The sequence below is a fragment of the Myiozetetes cayanensis genome, unplaced genomic scaffold (genome assembly GCF_022539395.1).
Source record: "Myiozetetes cayanensis isolate MyiCay16 unplaced genomic scaffold, myiCay2020 scf1, whole genome shotgun sequence".
Taxonomy (NCBI): Eukaryota; Metazoa; Chordata; class Aves; order Passeriformes; family Tyrannidae; genus Myiozetetes; species Myiozetetes cayanensis.
Genome location: NW_026086604.1, coordinates 69,497,240 through 69,521,475, shown reverse-complemented (window position 1 = coordinate 69,521,475; position 24,236 = coordinate 69,497,240). Strand labels below are relative to the sequence as shown.

Here is a 24,236-nt window from a genome sequence, read left to right as displayed (position 1 = left end):
AGAAGAACAAAGAAATTTTGTATGACTTTGTAAAGGGGGAAAGACCTTGGGGTTTCTTTTTTATTTTCTTTGAATGTGGGGACATAAAGAGTTTAAGACATTTGAGTGCCTTTACATGGCACATGCAGGATGACCAGGGGATCAAGCCCAGCCAACATCAATTTACAAAAGACAGGTCCTGCTTGACCAACCTGACCTACTTCAATGACAAAATGACCCGCTTAGTAGGTGAGGGAAAAGCTGTGGATGTAGCCTATCTAGGCTTCAGAAAAGCATTTGAACACTGTCTCGCACAGCATCCTCCTAGAAAAACTGGCTGCTCATAGCTTGGATGGATGGAGAGAATGGCTTGAGAGCCATTCAGCAGAAAGGGACTTGTGGGTGCAGTTGACCTCTGGCTCAACACAAGCCATCAGTGTGCCCAGGTGGCCAAGAAGTCCAACCTCAACTTGGCTTGTATCAAGAATAGTGATCATCCCCCTGTACTCGACATTGGTGAGACCACACCTTGAGTATTGTGTCCAGTTCTGGGCCCCTCACTTAGAAAAAGATATTGAGATGCTGGAGTGAATATGCTGAGAGAAATAGAGGAAATGGCCTTAAGATGATAGAGAGGAGATTCAGATTAGATATTAGAAACAATTTTTTCACTGTTAGGGTGGTCAGACATTGGCATAGGTTCCCCAAGGAGGCAGTGGAGGTATTTAAGAGGCATCTGGACCTGGTCCTGGGTGATGTGGTTTAGTGATAGTGCTGGGTCTTAAAGGTCTGTTTCAACCCTAATGATACTATAATTCTATGATTTTAAGATGCTGTTGAGATCTCAAGCAGTTATGAAGACCACATGAAGAGCAGAAAATGTGAAAGCAATACCACTGGTAGATCAAAGCTGCTAAATTTTTTAATAGTGACTAATAGTGCTTCTGGCAAAGAAGATTCAAGGGTGAGACATAAGAGAAATGACAGCAGAGCTCAGAGTGGTGCTTGGAAGCATGATCTAGGATAGATGTCAGGAAATAGAATGGAGAGTCGGAGCATTGTAAACCTTACCTCGAAAAAAAATGTGGAGATCCAAGCAACTAGGTAGTCAAGAGAATAAATCAGAGGACAATAATTATTAAGAAAGGCAAACGCAACTGAAGATTAGACAGCCTTCACTAGGAAATATAGAGGAGAACATGTAAGAAAAAAAAATCAAAATCTCAAACTGGTATCCAAGTAGGGGTTGTAGTTGAATAGTATAAGGAAAAAAAAAAAGGCAGAATTATTTGCAAGTAAATGAGAAGAGCATCAGAGTGATGATAAAAGACTCTTAATGGAACTTTCTGAGATGTAACTGTGTAGATAATAATTTTAGAAAGGATCTGAGGAAACTGAAGTCCTAGAATAGGAGTATTAAGGCAATAAAGACCAGCTTACTTTGCAGTAAGATTCAGAATTGAGACATGCAGTGAGAATTGCCCAACATGAACTTGGGATGTAAAAAATGCAGAGAACAAATAGCTGATCTCAGAGGGAAAGGTTAAAAGTTTTTCAACTGCATAAACAAAAAGAGGAGATGAAACGTTGCTATGGTGTGAGGAATGGATACAAATCAGATAGTTTTAAACACCACTAAAACTGAAAATAAACATACATAGTAATTTGACTTAGTTTTTAGTATGGATAATGTAGGTTCAAAGCATTATGATTAGCAGTAATGTGGGGTATAAATAGAACTGATTTCTAACTGCAAAGGAAAGTTCAAATCTTAGTATATTTCTGTTTGAGACATATCAAGCTCTCAGCAATTATTCTAGCACATATAAGTGTGAATTTAGAGTGTATTTATCAAGTCAGGATGGTTCTGCATGATTTGAGGATAAAGTATATATTACAAAAGAATTGCTTTCCTGTGTTCCTGAGAGATACTGGCTTGCCTTGCCTGCCTTAAAATTTATCTGTATGAATTTCCTCCATGCTTAACAAACTGCTGATACTTGTTTGTTGCAGGTGGAGGCAGCTTTGTCCTTTACGGAATAGTTTCATACTCACCTTGTAAACAGTGCACTCTTGATTCTTTCTTTTCTTCACTTTCTGGGATATTCTGTTCCTAGATGTTCTATGTTGTGTGTCACATGCAGATAATATTTAGATAATTCGATTTCAATGATTTTTCCACTTTTAAGACTAGTTTTATTCATCTTTTTTGCATTTACAATTAAACAGGAAAGTGTTATTTTCACATTGCTCTTCTCTGTTTTTTCACCCAAATGCGTGTAAAGGAAGGGGGACACAGTGTTCCATAAAATCAAAGAATCTCAATTTACAATAAAATAAAAAAAATCTCAATTTATAATTTAAACATTGTGTGGTGTACAGCTCCAACAATAGAAAACAAACTGTGGTATCCTGTTAAAAGACCTGTGCAAATTAACTGGTTCTGTTCTGCCTAGTTCACTTTCTTCTATAAATAGATGTCATAACAGGAGAATTAGGTATATTTATGCAATTCTTAAAGGTATGTGAACTTTCAGATCAGCATTCAGATTCAACTTATTTTTGATTTATAATTTCCATTCTTGCTTCCAGGTGTGGTACAACCAAAAAGGTTTCCATTTGCTGCCATCCTACTTAAATGAACTAAATAACTTCATTCTGTGGCTGAATTTACCTCCTAATGTGGATTGGAAAGAGTATGGTAATAGTTTTTCCCTGTATTTTTTTCTTATGTTTTGAAAGGTAGTTTTTAACTAAACTAAAATAATTTTACATATGAAAATTTTTCATAGTATAAAGTGGGATTGCAGAGTCCCATTTCTTTGTAGAATTGGAAAGTGAAAATTTTAATTACACAGAAAGTTTGTTTGTGCAAAGAATTTAATACACAGTAAAGTAAAATTTGAATTTAAAGCTCATTATGCCATATGAGTTTTTTACAAAGAGTTTTTCCTGTGGAAATAGTGTAAATTGGTTTGCTACTCATGAGATGTTAGTCCTTGCCCTGTGAAACTGCTGCTAGGGCTTGTTTAAATTAGATGATTAATGCATAATAGAGTATGGATTTAAAACCTTGACACTTTATCTCCCTATATAAATATCTAGGGTAAATCTAGATTATCCTGTAAATTTATACAGCAATGTGATATTTCATTGGCATCCTGTTACTCAGGGAACAGAAGGCTGCTATATCTTATTACTGCACATAGCAAAAGAACCATTAATGTATTTGACATATGAATTCTCTGATTCAGATACCCCTGAACTTTATAAGAACTAGTTAAAATAAAAATTTTATGAACTGACTTTTAAAAAAATGGCTGCAGCCAAAGACTCAGTTGTTAAAATAAGTGAACTTTTAGGGTGTGGAAATCTAGTTTGAAATCTGGGTTGGACAGTTCAAGTTAACTTCTGTTCATTCCATTTCCCTTTATTCTTAAGATTCTGTTAAAGAGGAATTTGGTTTAGAGAAATTTAAAAATAGCTGCTGTCCAATATTTAAGAGTTTTTGAAAAGATAGGATGGTTGTCTGTAATGATAAAATGATTTTTCAGTGCGTTTAAAATAAAGAAAGAAGAAAGAAAACAAAATCAGTACAAATAGTGAAGGAATGCTGAGCATCTGAATATAAAAATTCATTAAGAAAACTTTCTGGAATGTCAATGAAAAAAAGAGTACTTGTGTGCTTTCAAGATGGCTGTGGTTTTATTTTTCTAAGTGAATTATGAAATGGATTAAAGGTAATGTGTTTCTGCAGAAAGTTTGAATGAAGTGAAATCAGGTATTTTAATGAGTATTTTTTAAAGAAATCAATTTTTAATCAACTTTTCCTTCGCTTCATAAGTAGTACTGATGCCTAGCTTTTTTACTGTAGCAGTAGGTATCCCATTCTGTAACTTAAATATTTAAGTACCCTTACTTTTATATCTATCATGGAGAATCACGGTTTGCCATCTCGATTACAGTCAGAGAAAATTATAGTTGTCCCAAGGATTGCAGAACTGTTTTATTTTATGTTGTTAGACAACACAGAAACATAGTAAGCAAAACAGTGCTTAAGAAATATTTGAAGTCTTGGACTGGCATCTATACAACTATGGGCTCATTATCTAATCTTGTGGCAGAATACGTAAACTGTCTGCAGAAGTGGAGTTGAAGAACTAAAAAGCAGTTTATTTATGTGTACATATATTGGAGAAGTGCAATAAAAATTGAATAATCATGCTTTTGAGGAATAATGCAGAGGGACCTGTTGCAGAAATCCTAGGAAGAGAGGTCAAGCTATCTACCTATGTGTCTATGTATATACCTACCTGTGTCTATGTATATGTTTGTGTACACATATTTATATACATATGTATGTACACACACATATATATGGTTTTTTTGTGTAGAGAGAAATACGTTTGCATATTTTATTTCTAACAAAACCTCAACAGATTTCCAGTGCCATATGGGGCACTTAAGCTCAGTTCACTTTGACTTTTAGCTATCGCTTGGTTAAGGATACTGCTCTGATGGAGAAGAACTATTTTTATGCTTTTGCTAGTAAAATTGTTGAATGTAGTCTTGTAAATTAGGAGTCAGAAGACCACATATTGTGTTTCAACACTGAAATCTATTGGTTTTTATTTTTTTCTTCTTCCAAACTCTGTTTATATGCAAGGTCAGAATATTGTTGGAAATTTCTGTGAGGTAGCTTGTTAGGATGCCTCAGAAAGGTAGCTTTGTAGTTCTGAATCACATTAATACTAAGTTATTTCACAGAATGCCTTTTTCCTGTCAACAGAACCAGAGCTTCTGAATTATTTTTAAGTAAAACATAAAAATAATTTGACCACTGAAAAGGGACTGTAAGGACAATTTTTTTATTTTCTCCACAGAAAAATAAATCTTTCTTTGCTTCAAGAAGCTTGCTACAATAGGGTAGAACATTGCCATGGATGTAAACACAGTAGTAACAACGAAGCTATGATATTGAAGCAACCTTGAACGAGATCAACAACTTGTTTAAATACTCATACAAGTCCTAAGGGACTCTTTCACTTAGCAGTTGTATCCTGTGTGTATTTCTTGAACATGAGCCCAGAAGGCATTCTCGCAAGATCTCTGGAGAAGGGAAGAGTCATTATAGACCACGTTCTATATAGCAGTTCTATCATTATAGCAGTTCTACCTGCTTTGCCAAGAGGGATAGATCCAGTAACTTTCACAGGAGATCAGTAGCACTGGTCCGAGTTTATGATAGCTTTTGATAATAAGGAGCTGAGAAGAAATCTAATTACTTTCTGCATTCAGGAGTAATACAGACTTAAGATTTTGTATGAAGATTTGAAGAAAGAGGTTTTACCCAAAAATACAGAGGACATATGCTGTCTTGCACTGATTTTTATCCCTAGGGATTTGTATCGGTTCAAAAAACTGTGAAAACATTTTGATTATTGTTTCTGGTCCTTCAGTCCAAGTTACTGACTGTTGATCATACTGAGCACACAGAGGACGATATGATAGTTATTTGATGATAAAAAATACTTACTTTTTCCTATTGTGTAATCTACTCTTCAAATCCTTTAAATGTAAGTGAAAAGATTTCACTTCTCCCCCACCCTTATAAGGGATTATTGGGAAGCTTCTCTATGAGGATGCTTGGAAAGCTACAATGTTTGCTTCTAGTAATATTCATGTAAAGACTGGTATGGTTGTTGAAGAAAATGTATGCACCAGCTGGAGGTGAATTTACTAGATGGAGAAAGAGAAGTTAGCCAGATTGATTTATGTCAGTTCATGACAGCTAATGGATTAGATGACTCTTTTGGAACAGCAATTCAGGAATACTTCTTGTATGAAAATATCTCATTTTCTCTACTGTGTCGGTAGCCACCTCTAGCTTCATCATCATGTAAGTCTGTGATTCTGTTGTGGGAAAAAAAATCAAACTCATCTGTTTTACTGGAAAGGAAACCAAATCCATTTTGTTTTGTAGTGGGTTATAAATTCAGTGGCAGATCATGAAAATAAACATGTCATAAATTTAAAAAAATGAGAAAGACCCTTCAGCAGAGAAGCTAAGATGTACTGGGTTTTTTTGGTCAAAACTCTTCACCTGTATCTGGTCTTCAAGCTTAAACAAATGGCGTTTTTTAAGCTCTTTCTGAAATGCTTCATTCTTACAATTAGGTAAAGGAATAATGAAATAAGAGGAATAAAAACCTAAAAGGCAATATGTTTTGCTTAATCCTAAAACAGAAATTTTGATCAAGTAAAACTATGTTATTTTTCACACCTAACTGTACTCATTTGAGTCAGAGTGTGTTTATCCTGCTGGAGCGTAGAGGAGGGACTATTACATACCCCTTAGAGTAAGGCAGTATAAAGAAAAAAAGGAGTGGTAGCCATCTACAATGATGTCTGTAAAGTACAGTGGTCAAAAAAATGTTCTTACATCATTACTCAAAGAACAGAAATGTCTCAATATAGCTACCTCATCTCAGGATTCCTGTTGAGGGCATCAATTTTTTTTAAAAACCTTTCATGCTAGGACCCATTGTAAGCATTCATATAGCACCCTCATTTATTTCAGATTCAGTTCTTCAAAAGAACTGAAGGGATCAAGAGACCCATTTTCAGCTGAGTTTTGTTGGAAAGTGCCTGTATAGTTTCTTGAATGCTTTTTAAATTATAACTTTAAACCTCTTTTCAAAGAAGACTGTGAAATGGCCTTTGGGTGGAACTTTCTTAACCATGTCTGGTTAGTGGGGGGAAAGTAAAACAGAAACCCTTAATGGTGGTGCTGCCTATGAAATTCTCCATAAAATATAAATTGTAATTTTCAGTAAATAGTAATGTCTCATTTTATACAAATAGAAATATTGTCATAAATATTAAATTCCCACAAAGAATATATTGTAAAAAAGCATGTATGTGTATATATATATATGTATATGTATATATATACATGCTAATCTCCATTTTTGTTATACATACTATTATATTTTTTTCTAATCTGAAATAAAATGTCTGGAATGAAGAAACTTAGATTGTTTTTCTATTCAGTTCTGTAGCAACTGTGATGTTTAGAATTAGTAGCACAGATCCAAGTTGATCTATATACTCAAGACTCAGCATGACAGAAGAGAACATTTACAAAGGAGTGCCAGGAGATAGGTTCAGACACACCCAAAACACAGTGCAGAACCATAAAATATACATGATTAATTTGTGGTGATGGTATACAAGCTTGAAGACCCTTGAGATTTTTCCCTCTAGATGTCTCCAACCTATACTGAAAAATTACTTCTGGGTTCATATCACTTTTACTGAAAAATCACAGGTTTTGTAATGTGTTTATGCAGAAAGTTTCACATAGGTGGGATAGACTAGACCACCAGTGCCTCCTGTTCTTTATACACAGGATCTACTACATCCAAGTCTCTAAGCTTATGCCAAATTGTACATGCCTTTTTTTTTTTCTGAAAAATAGTCAGATGGTTTAGATGTGAAATAGAAGATCTAGAGCACTTTCTCTTGAAGGTACTGTTTGCAGACTGTTAATAAGTATGGGGAAAGCTGTCTTGGGCTATGTAGCTCCTGAGTGGCAACAGGGCAGGATGCTGTTCATATCAAGCATGTCTAATGTGGATGCATTTTCCTTTTCCCTGTAAACCTTCCTATCCAGAATGGAAAATTATAGTATTCTGTTCTAGTAAATATTCTAAAGGCTTCTAAAATTTTATGAAGAATTTATTTCACTAGATTATGAATGCCTTTTTAGCACATTAGAATCTAAAATTAATTTAATCAAGAACAATGTAAGGAAAGGAATAGGATCATTCAGCTGGGAAGGAAGAATACTAAGGGGAAATCATAGAGAAGCTGAAGAGGTGTCGTGGTTTTGCCCACCAGTCAACTAATTGTTTATTGCCTTTTCTACTATTAAGCATGTAGCACGGGGCTCCCTGTGACATTTCCGATGTAAGTACACTCTCCCCACACCAGGGCCCAAGTGGGTTATTCCTGAAATTTATAGTTAAACTGTAAAGGTCTGACTATTTCCCACTCTTTTTTTTCCTATAGTAATGGGGCTTGCAGGACTGGTAAAAATGCCCTTGTCCTCGGTTGTGTGAAGTTAAGTCTTTCACTGAGCAATTCAAGACATGACAACTGAGATTTTTACTTTAACAAAAGAAAAAAAAAACAAAGAGGAAGAAAAAAAGAAAACATAAAACACCAAAAAAGTGTAGTTAACCATAGACAAAACAACTGAGGAAAGAAAGGAAATTTCATAGCTAAGGCAGCTAAGAAAATATATTGCCAAAATAACTTGCTGCTTGTGCTCTCTGTTGGGATTGACATCTGAATTAATGCCTTTTCAGAACTATACATGCAACTATATATCAACGAATATGTATACAGGCATGTTTCTTTCTTTGAGATGCCCTCCTCTTCACTTGCTCTAATCAAGGAAATAGTGCCTCTCATTCTGGAAAATCTTCATTTGTATATTGGAGTAGGTTAAAAGGTCTAAGAAAGACTTACATCATGGTGTTCATGTACTCTCTGAATACAACATTAAAGCCCCAATGTACTATAAGATTCTCCAGGTTCACAGTTTTTCTAGTTCTTGAATTGCTCATGCATGGTTTAGGAAAGGTTGGAATGGGTATTTATCACAGTTTTTAGCTGTGTCCATAAAGAAGCCTAAATGATCACTGTAAAAATAATGTGGCCAATTGCATACTGAGGGACATAGACAAAGGAAGTTTTAGGACGATAGAGAAAACTGTGGTCATGATTAAGTCTTGAGAATATAATTGCAATCTGTATATGTGGAAGAAATAACTCGTTTACTGGGAAATTTATGAAAGCGAGGAGACAGAGTTAGTGCTGAACCATATAATGTTTGTTGCTATTGCCTATCTTGCTTTTCCCTTGTGAATACTGATCTGGCAAAATTTACCCAAAGGGCTGTTCACATGAGGCTTGCAAGTACAATCCTTAAAAAAAAAAACTTTGCATAAACACCAGAAGCATATGTTTAGTAGGAGCTTTATAATTTAGGACTTCTTGGTTTATATGTCATTTATGGTTTTTTTAAGTCCTCAAATATGGTGGTTAGTTTTCGACTTAACAAGCCTCATTATAGCAGCTTTACACAGTAAAAAGGCATATAAAGGCAAGAAAATATCAATAGGTACATTTTACATCATGTTAACAGCTGTATTGTGACAGAGATATATGTAAAGAAAGATGGTCTAGGTGGGTAGAAGAAATTTAGGAAAGGATAGGTTATAAAAGTATATGGAAGGGAGTAATTTAATTTAAAAAAGCACATACTAGGAAATACCATATATTATTAATTGTGTTGGTTTATTCTGCTCTTGGAAGGTAGTTTATAACTTTCTTCTTAAGTTCAAGGGAACTTTTTTCTTCTGTGAATTACAAACCAGTTTACTGGCTTTATTTAACCATCTTTTTTTGACAAGGGGGTGTAGGGAAGAAATCATTATACTAAAAAAGTAGCAAATTCAGAAACCCTCATGCTCCAGATGAATTGATACAGTTTAAAATAATGAATTAAAGGCAAGTATATGTAATACATTGATAGAATTTTGAATTCTAAATAAAAGTGAACTTAGTTTAGGACAATCATACTTTGGTTACTTGTAATTCAGCAACCCTGGGAAATTAAATTTCAGTTGTGTATGTAAATTTAAAAAATATGCAGTCCTTTGTTTCTTCTACATGATGTGAGTGGAAATTAACTGTAGAAAATGGTTGCTACTTTTAAGAAATATGATTAGTTTTTGTGACTCTTCCACTGAAAGAAATTAATTCAGTTCAATTTGCTTTTTAATCAGTATTGTATGATACAATACTGCAGGAAACATTATACTATTTAATGCTATGAGGGTTTATTCTCCTCTGCAATTATCGCTTTTTGACAGTCTCTGTTTATTCTGTACTAGAGAGTTATAGCAGTGTATTTCTGTGTATGGACTTTTATTTAATACCAATGCAATAATCTAAAATTTTTGTTAGTTTCCTCTTGAGATCTGTGCCCTTCATAGGAACAGGCCATAGCGACAGGAGAGAGATTACTTTCAGAGACATTAAATATTCCTGGGCAGAAATTATTCCTTGTAAACTATTTTATGTATTTTTGTCATTATTGTGTATTGCATGTTTTCCTGTGGGTCTTTCAGAAAAGTTTCAGTAGTGCAGATGATCTTCTCCTGTTAAATTCATTGACTAAGTTCCCTAAACATACAAGTGGGCAAGCCTAAGTTTATGAGAATGAATTCACTTGCACAGAAAATAGCACAGGCATGGATTCATAGCTCTTTTTTGCTAGTGCATTTTCTTCTCACTGAATACAGCAGATAGTTAATAGCAATAGAGCAATTGGATATGATTCAGATGAGCCGTGATTAGCTAACGGAATACAGTGGAGAACCTTCCTGAATTTGTGGTAAACTTCCCAGTTCTGCACACTTTATGGGCAATAATTTTCTACCACAGTCCCTGTGAGAAGTTTACCTGTCTCATAATTTTGGGAAAAGTGATGTGAATCAGTAGGGCCTACAGGTCTTGCAGGCTTGGCAATTCCTGATCATGAGCAGCCTTTTAAGATTTGCAATCAGTAAAAATGCTACCCCTTAAGCGATTTTGCTGTAAGATTTTTGGCATCTGAATCTTGGAGTAAGACAGCTTGGTCAGAACATTCAAATCCTTGATCACGAAGGCAAGACCTTGACAAATGTGGGAAGATCCACTGTAACTAGAACTTGGCTCATGGCCAAGTTTTATGCTCTATTTTTTTGGCTTATGAAAGAGAAGGCCTGGAAGATATGATTTTGCCCTTTGCCAATTTAGCTGAGGAGTACTAAGTAAAAGAAGTATTTTTCATCTGGTTAACTTTTTGTTTTACTGCTTCTGAAATGATAATTTTCCAAAAGCTTTATGACATTGTAAAGTCAAAAATGCTAAGTAAGTTTGCCTATAACACTAAATTGGGAAGAGCTGTTGACTCCCTCGAGGGCAGAGAGGCCTCAACAAATTAGAGAGCTGGGCAATCACCAGCCATATGAAGTTTAACAAGGGAGAGTGCCGGATTCTGCACCTGGGACAGGGTAACCCTGGTTGTGTGTATAGACTGGGGAATGAGAGGATGGAGAGCAGGGCTGTGGAAAGAAATCTGGGGATTCTGATTGATGGCGAGTTGAATGTGAGTCAGCAGTGCCCTGGCAGCCAGGAGGGCCAACCGTGTCCGGGGGGGGGCATCATGCAAAGCATCACCAGCTGGTTGAGGGAGAGGATTGTCCCGCTCTGCTCTGCACTGGTGTGGCCTCACCTTGAATATTGTGTGCAGTTTCGGGAACCACAATACAAGAAAGATATTAAACTATTGGCGAGCGTCCAAAGGAGGGCAGTGAAGATGGTAAAGGGCCTTGAGGGGAAACTGTATGAGGAGCAGCTGAGGGCATTTGGTCTGTTCAGCCTGAAGAAGAGGAGACTGAGGGGAGACCTCATTGCAGTTACAACTTCCTTGTGATGGGAAGAGGAGGGTGAGGCACTGATCCCTTCTCTGTGGTGACCAGTGACAGAACTTGAGGAAATGGCCTGAAACTGAGTCAGGGGACATCTAGGTTAGGTATTAGAAAACGATTCTTCACCCAGAGGGTGGTTGGGCAGTGGAACAGGCTCCTCAGGGAAGTGGTCACAGCACCAAGCCTGACAGGGTCCAAGAAGCATTTGAACAATGATCTCAGGAACATAATGTGATTCTTAGGGTGTCCTGCACAGGGACAAGAGTCAAGATTAAGTTCAAGATTTAGATCAAGATCTAAGATCCTGATATGATTCTATGATTATTTCTTCTAATGTGCACATTTTTATTCAATCATTAGAAAAGCTTAGAAAAACTTTCTGAGAACTAAGCTTTTTTTTTTTTTATCATGCTACTTTTCCTTTACATGAATAGAATTTTAGCTAATACTTGGTTTCAATGGGAAAAAATAATTTTCTTTGATATGCTAGTTTTGTTTCAGAACAAATAGCAGCAATTGTTTAAAAAATTAATGGTGTAAAAGAAAAACAAAGGAAAATTTTTAACATCCCCTCTAGGCAAATGACATGAAAGACTTCTACAAATAGCAGATGTATCTACTAGTGATGAATCAAACCTTAATGGCTTGAATCTAGCCCAACTACCATTGGGCTTCAGTGTACAGTGTTTAGCCGTTATTTGAAAAATCTTCACTTTGTACTAGTTTTGTGTGCAAGTTAATCATCATCCTCTGCTGTTCAGCTTTTTACCATGCAGTGATTTAGTGATGTTTTGATTCCTTTGGCTTGAAGATGAGGAATGAAATATTAAAGGGGCAAAAATAAATGTGTACTTAGTCAAATTGCACCTGTTACTAGAATAAAGACATTTTTTGTCTTTGTACAGCTGGACTGTAGCAAAATATGACAAAGTGTGTTCAATTAAGTGGTGCCCTCTAAGCAGCCATCTAAGGCTACCAACAGTTTATTTCTTTACCAAAGATTATAATTGCTGTTAGAATGGAATTTTCTTTTTGATTTGGAACAGTATAGACTTATTTAGACACTCTAATCAAATAGTGCTGGTGGTGTGGCTTAACCTAAGCCCCACACGCTCAGCCACTCACTCGCTCTCCCCCAGCGTGGATGGGGGAGAGAATATTAGAAGTGAGAAAACTGATGGGTTGAAATAAAGACAGTTAAATAGGTAAAGCAGTAACCATGCACATAAGCAAAGCAAAACACAGAACTCACTCACCTCTTCCCATGGGTCAGCAGGTGTTCAGCCATCCCCAGGAGAGCAGGGCTCCATCATGACTAACACTGACCTGGAGCTAATGCCATCACTCTGAAGATCCCCCTATTCCTCCTTCTTTCCCCATTTTACATGCTGAGCATGATGCTATATGGAAAGTGCCTTTGATCAGTTGGGATCAGCTATCTTGGCTGTGTCTCCTCCCAGCTCCCTGTATGCCCCCAGTCTCCTTGCTGGTGGGTTGGAGCGAGGAGCAGAAAAGGCCTTAGCTCTTTGTAAGTGCTGCTCAATAACAGCCAAAACATCCCTGTGTTACCAACACTGTTTCCAGCACAAATCCAGAACATAGCCCCAGTACCAGTTACTGGGAAGAAAATTAACTCCACCCCACCCAAAATTAGCATAGGTGGCACACTGGTCAGGCACACACAGAGAAATAAGTCACAAACAGGATCAAGACCAGGTGAACAGCGACCTTTGCACTGACTGTGTTTCACCTTTCGCCCCTACCCCCGCCCCAGCTTTTCTTCTGCTACTTGAAAAGAAAAAAAAGCAAAAATATATAGCTCATATTGCTAGATTGCTACATGTTGTTTGCACCAAGTACTAAAATAAAGCCTAAGAATGCATTGCCTACTCAGTATTTTTCTTAGTCTCCCAAACTGGGTATGTTTTTAATTTAAAACTCTTCAGTTTTTGTCTGAGGTGCACTTTTGTGTGTGTGTGTATGTGTGTGTGTGTGTGTGAACTAAATAGTGTTTCTCTGCAAGTCTAAAAGTTGCTAAAAAATCTGATCTATAATGTAAACCAAGCTTATAAATTGCAGTAACAACCTACTTTTCTCCAGAAGATTAGGTAAATGAACAAATTCTGCTTTAGGTTTTGTCTTTGGTCTCTTCTGTGATGTAGATTCTGCAGCAATATACAATATTGTGAATCAGTTTCTGAAAATCAGAATCCATAAAAACATCTATTGATTATGTTTGTTCATTAGTTTTTGATGGATCCAAACTCTGGAAATCACTCAAGAGGAAGCAGTATTTGGTTTTGTAGCTTGGTGTTTGACCTCTTTCTGTTGATTACGAAGTATTTAGCTTTTTCATTCATTCATATGTATAATAGGTGTTAACAATGTACTTCAGAATTTGAAGTCCTGACATAGCATTTACTATTTATTAATGTATTTTTATCGTTGCAGGGATAACGCTCTACAGCCAACCATATGGAGGAGCCTTGCTGGATGAGGACAAAATGTGAGCAAACTCTTAAAATGGGTAACAGCAGCAATGAGCAGACAATTGAAACTATCAATTAAGTCAGAATATACGTTGTGTGGAATAGATGCTGTGAATTTATAGACACAATTCTGTTACAGTGAGTGAAGTATTTTCTAGTGCGGACTTTCTGTCAAGTCCACTGTTTATATAAAAAATGGTTGCATTGTTTTGTAGAGAAAAATACTGAATTTGTGCTGACTGTGTCAGGGCAGTTTTAAACAGGTTAACTGCTTCAAATGATTGTCAAGTGTTTAAATTTTAATTTTTCTGTAGACAGGAAATATTTGCAAAAGCTTTGTTTTATTCAGACTTTAAACACACACTGTGCTCTGCAACTCCCGTATTGTTTTGTAACTTATCTTGTGTCCTGTCCTCTAATTAGATGTTGACTGTGTACATACATTTTGTCCCTGCTCACGGCAGGGGGGATGGAACAAATGATCTTTAAGGTTTCATCCGAGCAAAACCATTCTGTGACTCTATTGTGTTTACAAACACAGTTAAAGGTCTCAATGCCTAGTGTTGTCTTGGTAAGAAGCTGACCTAGAAAATGTTAGCATTGGAGGGTTTTTTCCCCATTGTGTTGCGTTTTCATGATACCATTTTGCTTTTTACATTTACCCTAGAATGGAGAATGTTCGTCAGTGTGGGGTAGCCCTGTGTATCATGCTGGGTTTTTCTATCCTTACCGCATCCATTGGAAGTGCCATAGTGAAAGACAGAGTATCTGGCACAAAACGCTTGCAGCACATCACAGGCCTGGGTTACAAAACTTATTGGCTTGCTAACTTCTGCTGTGATATGGTATGTATTGTGTGGGGCAGCATGTGTTCAGGTGTCAATTTTTATCGAGTTTGTCATAAATGAGCAAAAGGGGATATGATCACAAGATACATGAATAAGATTTGAATTGTGCTGAGCAAGAGCTCTTGGCTGTCATGCTAACAAGCATTGGGACACCATTCTGCTTTAATACAGGGCAGGAATTACATTCTTCGTTTCCCAAAGCTGAATTGTAGAGCATTTGCTACCTTTAGGTATGTACACTATTTTACAGATAAAAGTAAGTTGACCAATCAAATCCAAAACATAGCCAGCTCATAGCAGGAGTTTTTGTGCTTTGAGTTGCCACGGGCAAAAATCTTTCAGACTGGTGGAGAAAACTGAGGATAGTAGTCAGCTATTTTAAGGGATGATTGTATTGTCTGTTGTTGTGGATAACATGGAAGATACTTATAATTGGTACCTTTTATTTCTGGCAAGCATTGGGACAGGTTGCCCAAGGAAGTAGTGGAGTTACCATCCTTGGAGGTATTTAAAAGACATGTAGCAGTGGCACTTAGGGACATGGTTTAGTGATGGACTTGGAAATGCTGGATTAATGATTGGACTTGATGTCCTTAAGGTCCTTTCCAACCTAAATGATTCTATGTTATCCAGAGGTTTTTGGAACACTCTATTTTCATTCAGACTATTCTAATTCTGAAACATTAGATGTTCACTCATCCATGCTTGAAATCAGAATTGTCTCACTTGAGCAATCTTGAGGTAAGAACACATTTCTCCAAATGTTATTTACTTGGCCAGTCAATCTTGGTATTCCTTTTTTCTGCTGTTTAAAATAGAAGGGCTTGGTTAAAACCTCAGTCCTTCATCATTCAGTTTCTCCTTGTGGAGCAAAGTCAACTCCTCATTATTTTCTGCCAATCTCTCAAAACGTTCTCAAAAATTCAACACAGTACTGCATGATCAATCATGATCTGGGAAAGAACAGACACTGCTTTAAATGCTAATTGTGCTGCAGATCATTTAGGGACACTGAACACATGAATATATGAACTGTCAAATTTTAAATCCCTCTACATATTTTAAGTATTACAGGCTGTGTCCTGTATTATGGGTAGCACAATCTCTACTAGACCTGCAGAAGTATTTGATTTATGAAATTGCTCTCATGAGAATCAGGGTGTTCTTACTGTATTTATACAGGTGAATGGTATTCATTACTGTGTTCAACAAATGGAAAATGTGTAAGTGCTAAGAAAATTTAAAGACAAATAGAGAGATTTTTTTTCAGATTAAGCATGTGTCACTAGAGGGGCAAAATGAAAGTTGTTTTTTCTTGTACATGCCCATCTTCCGTAATACACCATGCTTTTGGGGTAAGATTTCTAATAGAATTTCATTTAAAGTTATTTATTTCTAGACAGAAACCAGGTCTGATTTCTAAAACAGTCCCAGGTCTGTTGAAACATACTACGACTCAAATGCTTTGTGACTTCTCTACCATGTTTTTTAAACAGCTTTAGGATAACTGAAACATAAATCTGTGGAGTGATATATTATGATATTTGTATATGGCACTGAAAAGGTACACTGTGAATTAGATGAGGACATTGCATCCATCTACATTTTACTGCATTACCCTTCTCTTAAAAAAATGTCTGTCTTCCCAGTAGCAAATAGGTAATGGCCTCTGGTTTCATTTGGATCAGGTTTGCACTGTACTTCAGTATGAAAGCCTAATTTTAACAGTACGGATGTTGTTCTTCTACACTGAATATTTAGTTAGACACTGATTTGTTTCCTCTGTTGCAGTTGCATCTCAGAATCTCAGTTATATTAATATAAAGCTGAATATTATATAAGCAGAAATGCAGGTGGACACTGCCCTAAAGAGCTCAAGTTCAGTGCACAGAGCAGGCAGACACTGAGAATGGAACTGAGCACAGATTTTCACATCTTGAAATCTTGCAAACAGAACCCCTCTCTCTTGAATAGTTTGGTATGAATCCCCTGTACCAATACCATCCTGCCCCCTCCCCCTGAAGTATTTGGTTACCATTATGTCAAGAGACTAAACATAGAAACTGCTTTCCCTGTTGTCTAATGGCTGCAACTCTTCTACATATTTGTCCATTCCAATAAAAGTTGTCATTTGCTTCATCAGCACACGTGGTCATTCATCCTAAGTACAATCACACAGCACCTACAGGACGGACAAGGGATCGGACCCAGCCAGCACGGGTTTAGGAGGGGCAGGTCCTGTCTGACCAACCTGATCTCCTTTTATGATCAGGTGATCTGCCTGGTGGATGAGGGGAAGGCTGTGGTTGTGTCTATCTGGACTTCAGCAAAGCCTTTGACACTGTCTCCCATAATATACTCCTGGAAAAGCTGGCAGCCCATGGCTTGGACAGGGGCACTCTGTGCTGGGTTAAGAACTGGCTGGAGGGCCGGGCCCAGAGAGTGCTGGTGAACGGGGCTGCATCCAGCTGGCGGCCGGTCACCAGTGGTGTCCCCCAGGGATCAGTGCTGGGCCCAGTCCTGTTTAACATCTTTATCGATGATTTAGATGAGGGGATTGAGTCCATCATTAGCAAATTTGCAGATGACACCAAGTTGAGGGGGAGTTTTGATATGCTGAAAGGCAGGAGGGATCTTCAGATGGACCTAGACAAGCTGGAGAGATGGTCTGACTCCAATGGAATGAAGTTCAACAAGGCCAAGTGCTGGGTCCTGCACTTTGGCCACAACAACCCCTGCAGCGCTACAGGCTGGGCACAGAGTGGCTGGAGAGCAGCCAGGCAGAAAGGTAGCTGGGAGTTTGGATTGACAGGAGGCTGAACATGAGCCAGCAGTGTGCCCAGGTGGCCAAGAAGGTCAATGGCATCCTGGCCTCCATCAAGAACAGTGTGGCCAGCAGGACGAGGGAAGTGATCCTTCCCCTGTACTCAGCACTGGAGAGGCCACATCTGGAGTGCTGTGTCCAGTTCTGGGCCCCTCAGTTCAGGAAAGACATTGAGGTGCTGGAGCAGGTCCAGAGAAGAGCAGTGAGGCTGGTGAAGGGACATGAGCACAAGTCCTGTGAGGAGAGGCTGAGGGAGCTGGGGTTGTTTAGCCTGGTGAAGAGAAGGCTCAGGGGACACTTCATCACTCTCCACAACTACCTGAGAGGAGGTTGTAACCAAGTGGGTGTCGGTCTCTTCTCCTAGACAACCAGCAGTAGGACAAGAGGGCATGGCTTTAAGCTCTGCCAGGGGAGGTTTAGGTTGGGTATTAGGAAGAAATTTTTTATGGAGAGAGTAATCAGACATTGGAATGGGCTGCCCAGAGAGGTGGTAGATTCTCCATCCCTGGAGGTATTCAAGATGAGACTGAATGTGGCACTTAGTGCCATGGTCTGGTAACCACGACAGTGTTGGATCAAGGGTTGGACTTGATGATCTCAGGGGTCTTTTTCAACCCAGTTGATTCTATGATTCTATGATTAAAGTCCCTTTTAAAATTGTATCCTTACTATTCTCCTAAGACTAAAGCACCAATCAGTGAAACTGCTATTTCTGAAACCAAGCCTCTGTATTCAGAGTATAATTTGATGTTTTGGAGCAATAGCCCCACATGGACTCATTATCTGAAAGAGTTAGTTTGTTAAATGGATGTACTGGAAAGGTCAATAGCAGTAAAATTATGGGAAATATTCTGTAGTTGAATTTTATCTTGTCAGGCATTTTCCTGTGTAGGGGGTAGTTTCACAGCAATTGTGGACTGTGAAATCTCCAAGCTCTTCTGCCTATTTCTTACTAATTTATAGTGTAATTATACTGCAGATATGGAAAAGTTAATTTGTATACCCTTCTAGGCAAATTAAGTAAGACCAGTAAGAGATGGTCACCTGCTCAGTGTCTTTTTTTCTTCTGTTTCTAGCTGTTTTACATGGTTCCAGTCACCCTGTGTGTTGGTGTTATTAGTGCCTTCCAGCTATCAGCCTTCACTTTTCGGAAGAACTTGGCGGCCACTGTTCTCCTGCTGATACTCTTTGGGTATGTGATTGGAAATGCTACTGTGGAATTATAACTTCTAAGAAACAAACAGAAATCTTTAAACAGAGTTTGCACCTGCTGCTGGATGCATGGTTTTCTGTTTTTGGAAATAATTATGATTCAGCAAAATATAGTGAGAAAACAGGCTGAAACATGAGTTTGAAAGTTAAACTCAAAAAGTCGAGGGAGATTTGCTCGCACATTAAAAAAAACACACATTAAAAATAAACGGACTGGAAGTGTCACAGAGAATACTTGGCCTTTATAACAGTCATTTGCTATTAGACATTGATTGTGTATTGTCTTCTAGAAAATGTGGGAATAATAACATAGATCAGAATTTTAATGCTTAGCTTTGCAGAATATCATCAAGAAGGTAAGAAATGGCTTTCTTTTATTACAGTTCTGACCATCTTCTGTAATTCTACATAGCTCCTGGAGTTTATATTTCCAGTGAGAAGTCTGTTCTATGTAGAATACTGGGCTGGTTGGAGCTTTGTCTCCAAATAGTGCTGTGAGACTTGGAAGTTATGCCATACTACCCTCTTGCTTAGTTTCATATAAAAAAAAAAAAAGCTCTAAAAAGTTAAAATAACTCATTAAACAGGTGATTGATATCTCTATTAACATAAGGTTGTTGAGCCTTGGGCTCAATCAAACTAATGGTCTATTCTGTTCCTTCAATTCTTCCTACATGCAGTCCAAGGTGATGTGAGAAATGCTGAAGGTTACTAGTTACAGGAAAAGGCTTCTGAGAAGTTCCTTCATTATCTCAAGCAACTAATTGTGGCTATCCTTATAGGGGGAATGCTTATCTTATAAAAAAGATGTTTAGATAATGAAATATAACAAGTTCATGAGAGAATGATAGGGAAGGAAAACAGAAAGGACATTCTGCAACATCATGACATGTTCTATTCCAGGAAGAGTCTCAGATAAACACTTCAAAAAACACCCCAATTTCCTGTATTGCATCTTAAAACTGTTTCAAGGTTTTGCACCTCCAGCAACTAATTTTTTGGAAAATTGTTTTGATATCCTCAAAGTTGGATCTATTCTTTGAAATTCCAGCCTATGTTTATTCAGAGCCATACTTCATAATTCTCCTTCATCAAACATATTTTGCAAGCCCAAACCAGCCAAGTCCTCTCTTATAAATGGCCTTCCAAATTCCCTGGATAATTCTATTTATAATTTTTCCTTATAACTATAGTTTGAGCTCATCTTTTGTGGTCATGAATGGCCAGACTAGTATGAAATATTCTAGAGGTCTTGTAAATAACTTGTATGACACATCTAAAGTTCATATTTTTCTCCTCTCTATATCACTCTCATGTATCACTCTCACTTCCATTGTTCTGCACTTTGATCAAGTGATTCCTTCAAATTAAAGGTGGAAATTCTAATCAGTCTTATTGCAAAAATTTTACATTACTAAAAGCTCACATTTTTGTTTTATTATCATTACAACTAGTAAATAGTTCTTGTGATCCAATTGCTGTCACCCTAGTGAAGAATAGGCATCTATAGAAATCTTAGTCAAGCAGCAAATGAAACATACACTACAGACATGGAGTCATGACATGTTTTCTGTGCTGTTATATAGGCTTTGGTTCTGCCCACAGTATACTACCAAGTGCCAGTTATGGTGGCATTGTTTAACCAAAAGGTTGAGGTAAAGTTTGGATATTTCAGGAGAAATAAGCATTGACTGAAAACCTGGACAGTCTTTTTTATGTTGACTGCTGATGCTCCTTAATCAGCTTAGTATAATCCCTCCTGTACTGATCAACTTTGGCTGACATAACAGATACTGCAGTGTTTTTTAACAAGAAAGTCCATGTATTCAATGTGTATTAACATGAATTAAAAATACAATAGCTGTCAGTTGTAAGTTTAACACATCTCAAGGACAGTGATAAACTTCAGAGTTTCTAGTCTTCCTCTTCTACCCTTTACTCAGTCTAAAGACACAGTAAACAGGATGAAGCTCATTGTGGTAATTTCATCCTTCCCCAGTACTGCTCATGTAATCCTCATTCATCTGCCTGCCATCATGCTTTTTTTTCCCTTTTAAAATGTCTCTTCAATGTAAAGTTGTATTGTAAATTGTAAAATTGTAAATGTAAAATTCAAAAAAGAATTTTTGACCTAGAATAAAGATAGCCCTGTTGTATAAAAGAGTTAAGTGGTGTGCCAGAAGGGGGTGTGCTTGAAAGAGTAATCAGTAGTTTCCTAGTGTTCTACTTTAAAAGTGATTTCCTTTAAAAATATAATGGTTTCTTAAATAAACTGCATCTTTTTCTCTTTTATATGATGGCAGACGTGTTTTATAGTCCAAATGCTTAAGCACTTTTGTCCAAAATGTTCTCTCTTTGATATTACAAAATAATAAATTGCAACTGAAGCTGAAGGAAAAGAGGATAGAAATGTAGATGTGACTGGCAGCTACTTTAAAGGCTGCATTTGAACATCATGTAACTTTAGTATCCTGAAAGTCTTACTCATTTCCTAGCAGCTATAAGCAAACAAATCAAATTTTGCTTTAATTTACAGCAGAGTAACAGCACTTTAAATCATGTCTCTTTCCTGAGCTGTTTCCAAGGATGGACTTGTAGTTATGATATTGTAATTCAGAGCAATACTGAGAACAGTGATTTTGGTATGTGCATGAAGGGAAGAAAAGATTGTGTTATTAAGACTGGCAACAGGACGCTGAAAAGTATAGCGTGATCTTGAATACTTACAATATTCATTTGAGATCCAAACATTGAATAATTTAACCTTTATCTTCCTGTAAACTGAGGATATCATCATTATTACTTCCCAGTTTGTTTCTCAAGGGAAAGGATTTTGACATTCTCCAATGCAAAAAGTTCATCTATAAAGTACAGAACACTGAATTCTAAAGGATCTTTCATGACTTGTAATCTAAACTTCTGTTTAATGTGATGAAGAAGTTAATTCCCAGATTTTTCGTTAGTTTCTCTTTCATTGAGCTCACTATTAAAACAGTTATATTAATATTATATAATAATTATTTACATATACACTACATATATACTTATCATCATGCAATATTATGCACTGGTACCTATACTCCTGCAGTCTATATATTGCTGGTGTGATAGATATGTGTTGTGCTATATTGAATGGAAAATAAATTTCTTTGACATGACATGCATGCTCATCAGATTGCCTGGGCATTGTTTTAGTCTTTATAAAAGTCTCTTGATAAAAAATATAATTACTTCCTTTTGGATAGGCATCATTTGACTTGTCAGAATAGAGAGGGTGCCTTCCCTCCTCGTTTAAAGATTTGCATTGGAGGTAATGTAGTCATTGACATGCTGTCTTATCCTCATTGTGCTATATTAACTGATAACCTGATTAAGGTAATAGCATGGTCTGTAGGATATTTCAGTTCTCAGATATCACTGACACAGTTCCAGTTCAAGGATTATGGTTTTTCTCTTCTTTTTCCCACCCTCTTTCTTTGCTCATTCTCTTCTTACTCTTTTCTTATTGTTTTTTCTTTTTGTGAAAGCTTCTAAGGAAACCTGACTGCTCAGGATCCATGATTTAGGTTTAAACTATTTGGTTTTAGTTCTATCTCTGTGTAAGACTTTTAATGTGCATCAGTTTGCAGTCATTCAGAAATCAGGATTGTGAGATGTCTGAAACAGTGAAAGTAAATATCTGCAGTTGATATATTAAAAAATGGATCATATCTTCTGCCCATCACATGGCAGTGTACATCTATGGAATCAGAAGGTACTTTGACAAAGAAAATTTGTCTTTTTTTTTTTTTTTAGCCATTGTTCAGAAGAATTGTTTGCATATCTTAAAAATAAAGAGTAAAAATTGTGGGTTTTTTCTAGTGTGATAACTGACTTTTTTATGGGAGGTGAGACAAAAATATAAATTTTTTGACAGTTTTGTTTAACTTTCAGATATGCAACTTTACCATGGATGTATCTTGTATCCAGATTCTTCTCAAGTTCAGATGTAGCTTTTATTTCTTACATCTCCTTAAATTTTGTGTTTGGCCTGTGTACCATGCTGGCGACTCTCTTACCTCGTTTGTTAGCCATAATTTCCAAAGTGCAGGTCAGTATAAAATCTTTGATTTAACCTTTTGGTAACTGAGATGTATGTACACACATACATGCATGGGGTTTTTTGAGTTTGTATATATGTATGCGTATACATATGCACAGATAAGATTTTTCCAGAAAAACATACATGTCTTTTAAACATTTATGATTTTTCAGTCCTAGTGTACACTGCACCACTTGTTACCATCTTGAGGTTTAACTTGTCTATGACCAAAAGAAGCATGCTGTAATAATGGAAAAACGTTGTTAATTGAAACTTTGACATTTTCTAGACCATTAAGTTGTAATTGGCACATAATGGGAGCTGTTCTGGTCCATTAAATAGATTATATGCACTGTAAAATGTGTTTGAATAATATTGACATAAGAGATAAGCTGCATATTTCTAGGATCAGCAATGCCCTGTATAAATAGTAATATGCATTCTCATTCCATGTATGTAAATTTTCATTAGTTGTAATGGTATTTAAACAACTCGATGGAGAGGAGAACCCAAATGTGTATGAATCTCCATACATGTATAGGTCAAAAACTTGATGTTTGAAGTCAGGTCTTGATGTTTGAAGACAGGTCTGGATTACGTGTCACTCAAGTTTGTAAGCATTTGGTGTTCATTTGGGTTTAAGTTGGTGATTTAGATTTGATAGTATTTAAACACTAAAATTTTAAGAAAATAGAATGATCATGGCCATGTGTTTTGATGCTGTCTGTGAACATCAACTATGTTTAAAAACTCATGGCCCCAGGCAGTCTAAAAAACAATAGGATATGAACCCTGCCCAGAAAATAGTTTACAATATGCATTTTAGAAATCAGTTCACCTTGAATGAGAAGTGTGCTTATTATGCTGTTGGAAAAAACCGATTTTTTCCTTCTTTTTTTTTTTTTTCCTCTCCCCCCATCCTTGCTGCATCCTAATATAGAGTTTCCAGAACATCTACAATATCCTCAAATGGGCATTCATCATATTCCCACAATTCTGCTTAGGCCAGGGTTTAATAGAGCTTTCGTACAATCAGATCAAGTTTGACCTGACCAGTAACTTTGGAATAGATTCATATGTGAGCCCTTTTGAGATGGATTTCCTGGGCTGGATTTTTGTGGAAATGGCCCTTCAGGGGACACTACTGCTCCTTTTACGTCTCTTCCTTCATTGGGATCTCCTCCAGAAGCAAAGGTATGTTACCATTTGTATTCTACCATAATGGAGATGGAACTAATTCTTAAAGAAAGAAAATAG

At 36.8% G+C, this 24,236-nt stretch overlaps 1 protein-coding gene across 1 annotated transcript in view; it reads left to right on the top strand.

Moving 5' to 3' along the window:
* The window catches only part of ABCA13 (ATP binding cassette subfamily A member 13), a 169,800-nt gene that overhangs the window by 103,348 nt on the left and 42,216 nt on the right, over positions 1-24,236 (top strand). Inside the window, 6 exon segments of the mRNA XM_050329993.1 lie at positions 2,572-2,680; positions 13,977-14,031; positions 14,682-14,859; positions 18,763-18,878; positions 22,832-22,988; positions 23,920-24,173. Of these exon segments, the coding sequence (XP_050185950.1) occupies positions 2,572-2,680; positions 13,977-14,031; positions 14,682-14,859; positions 18,763-18,878; positions 22,832-22,988; positions 23,920-24,173 (869 nt within the window).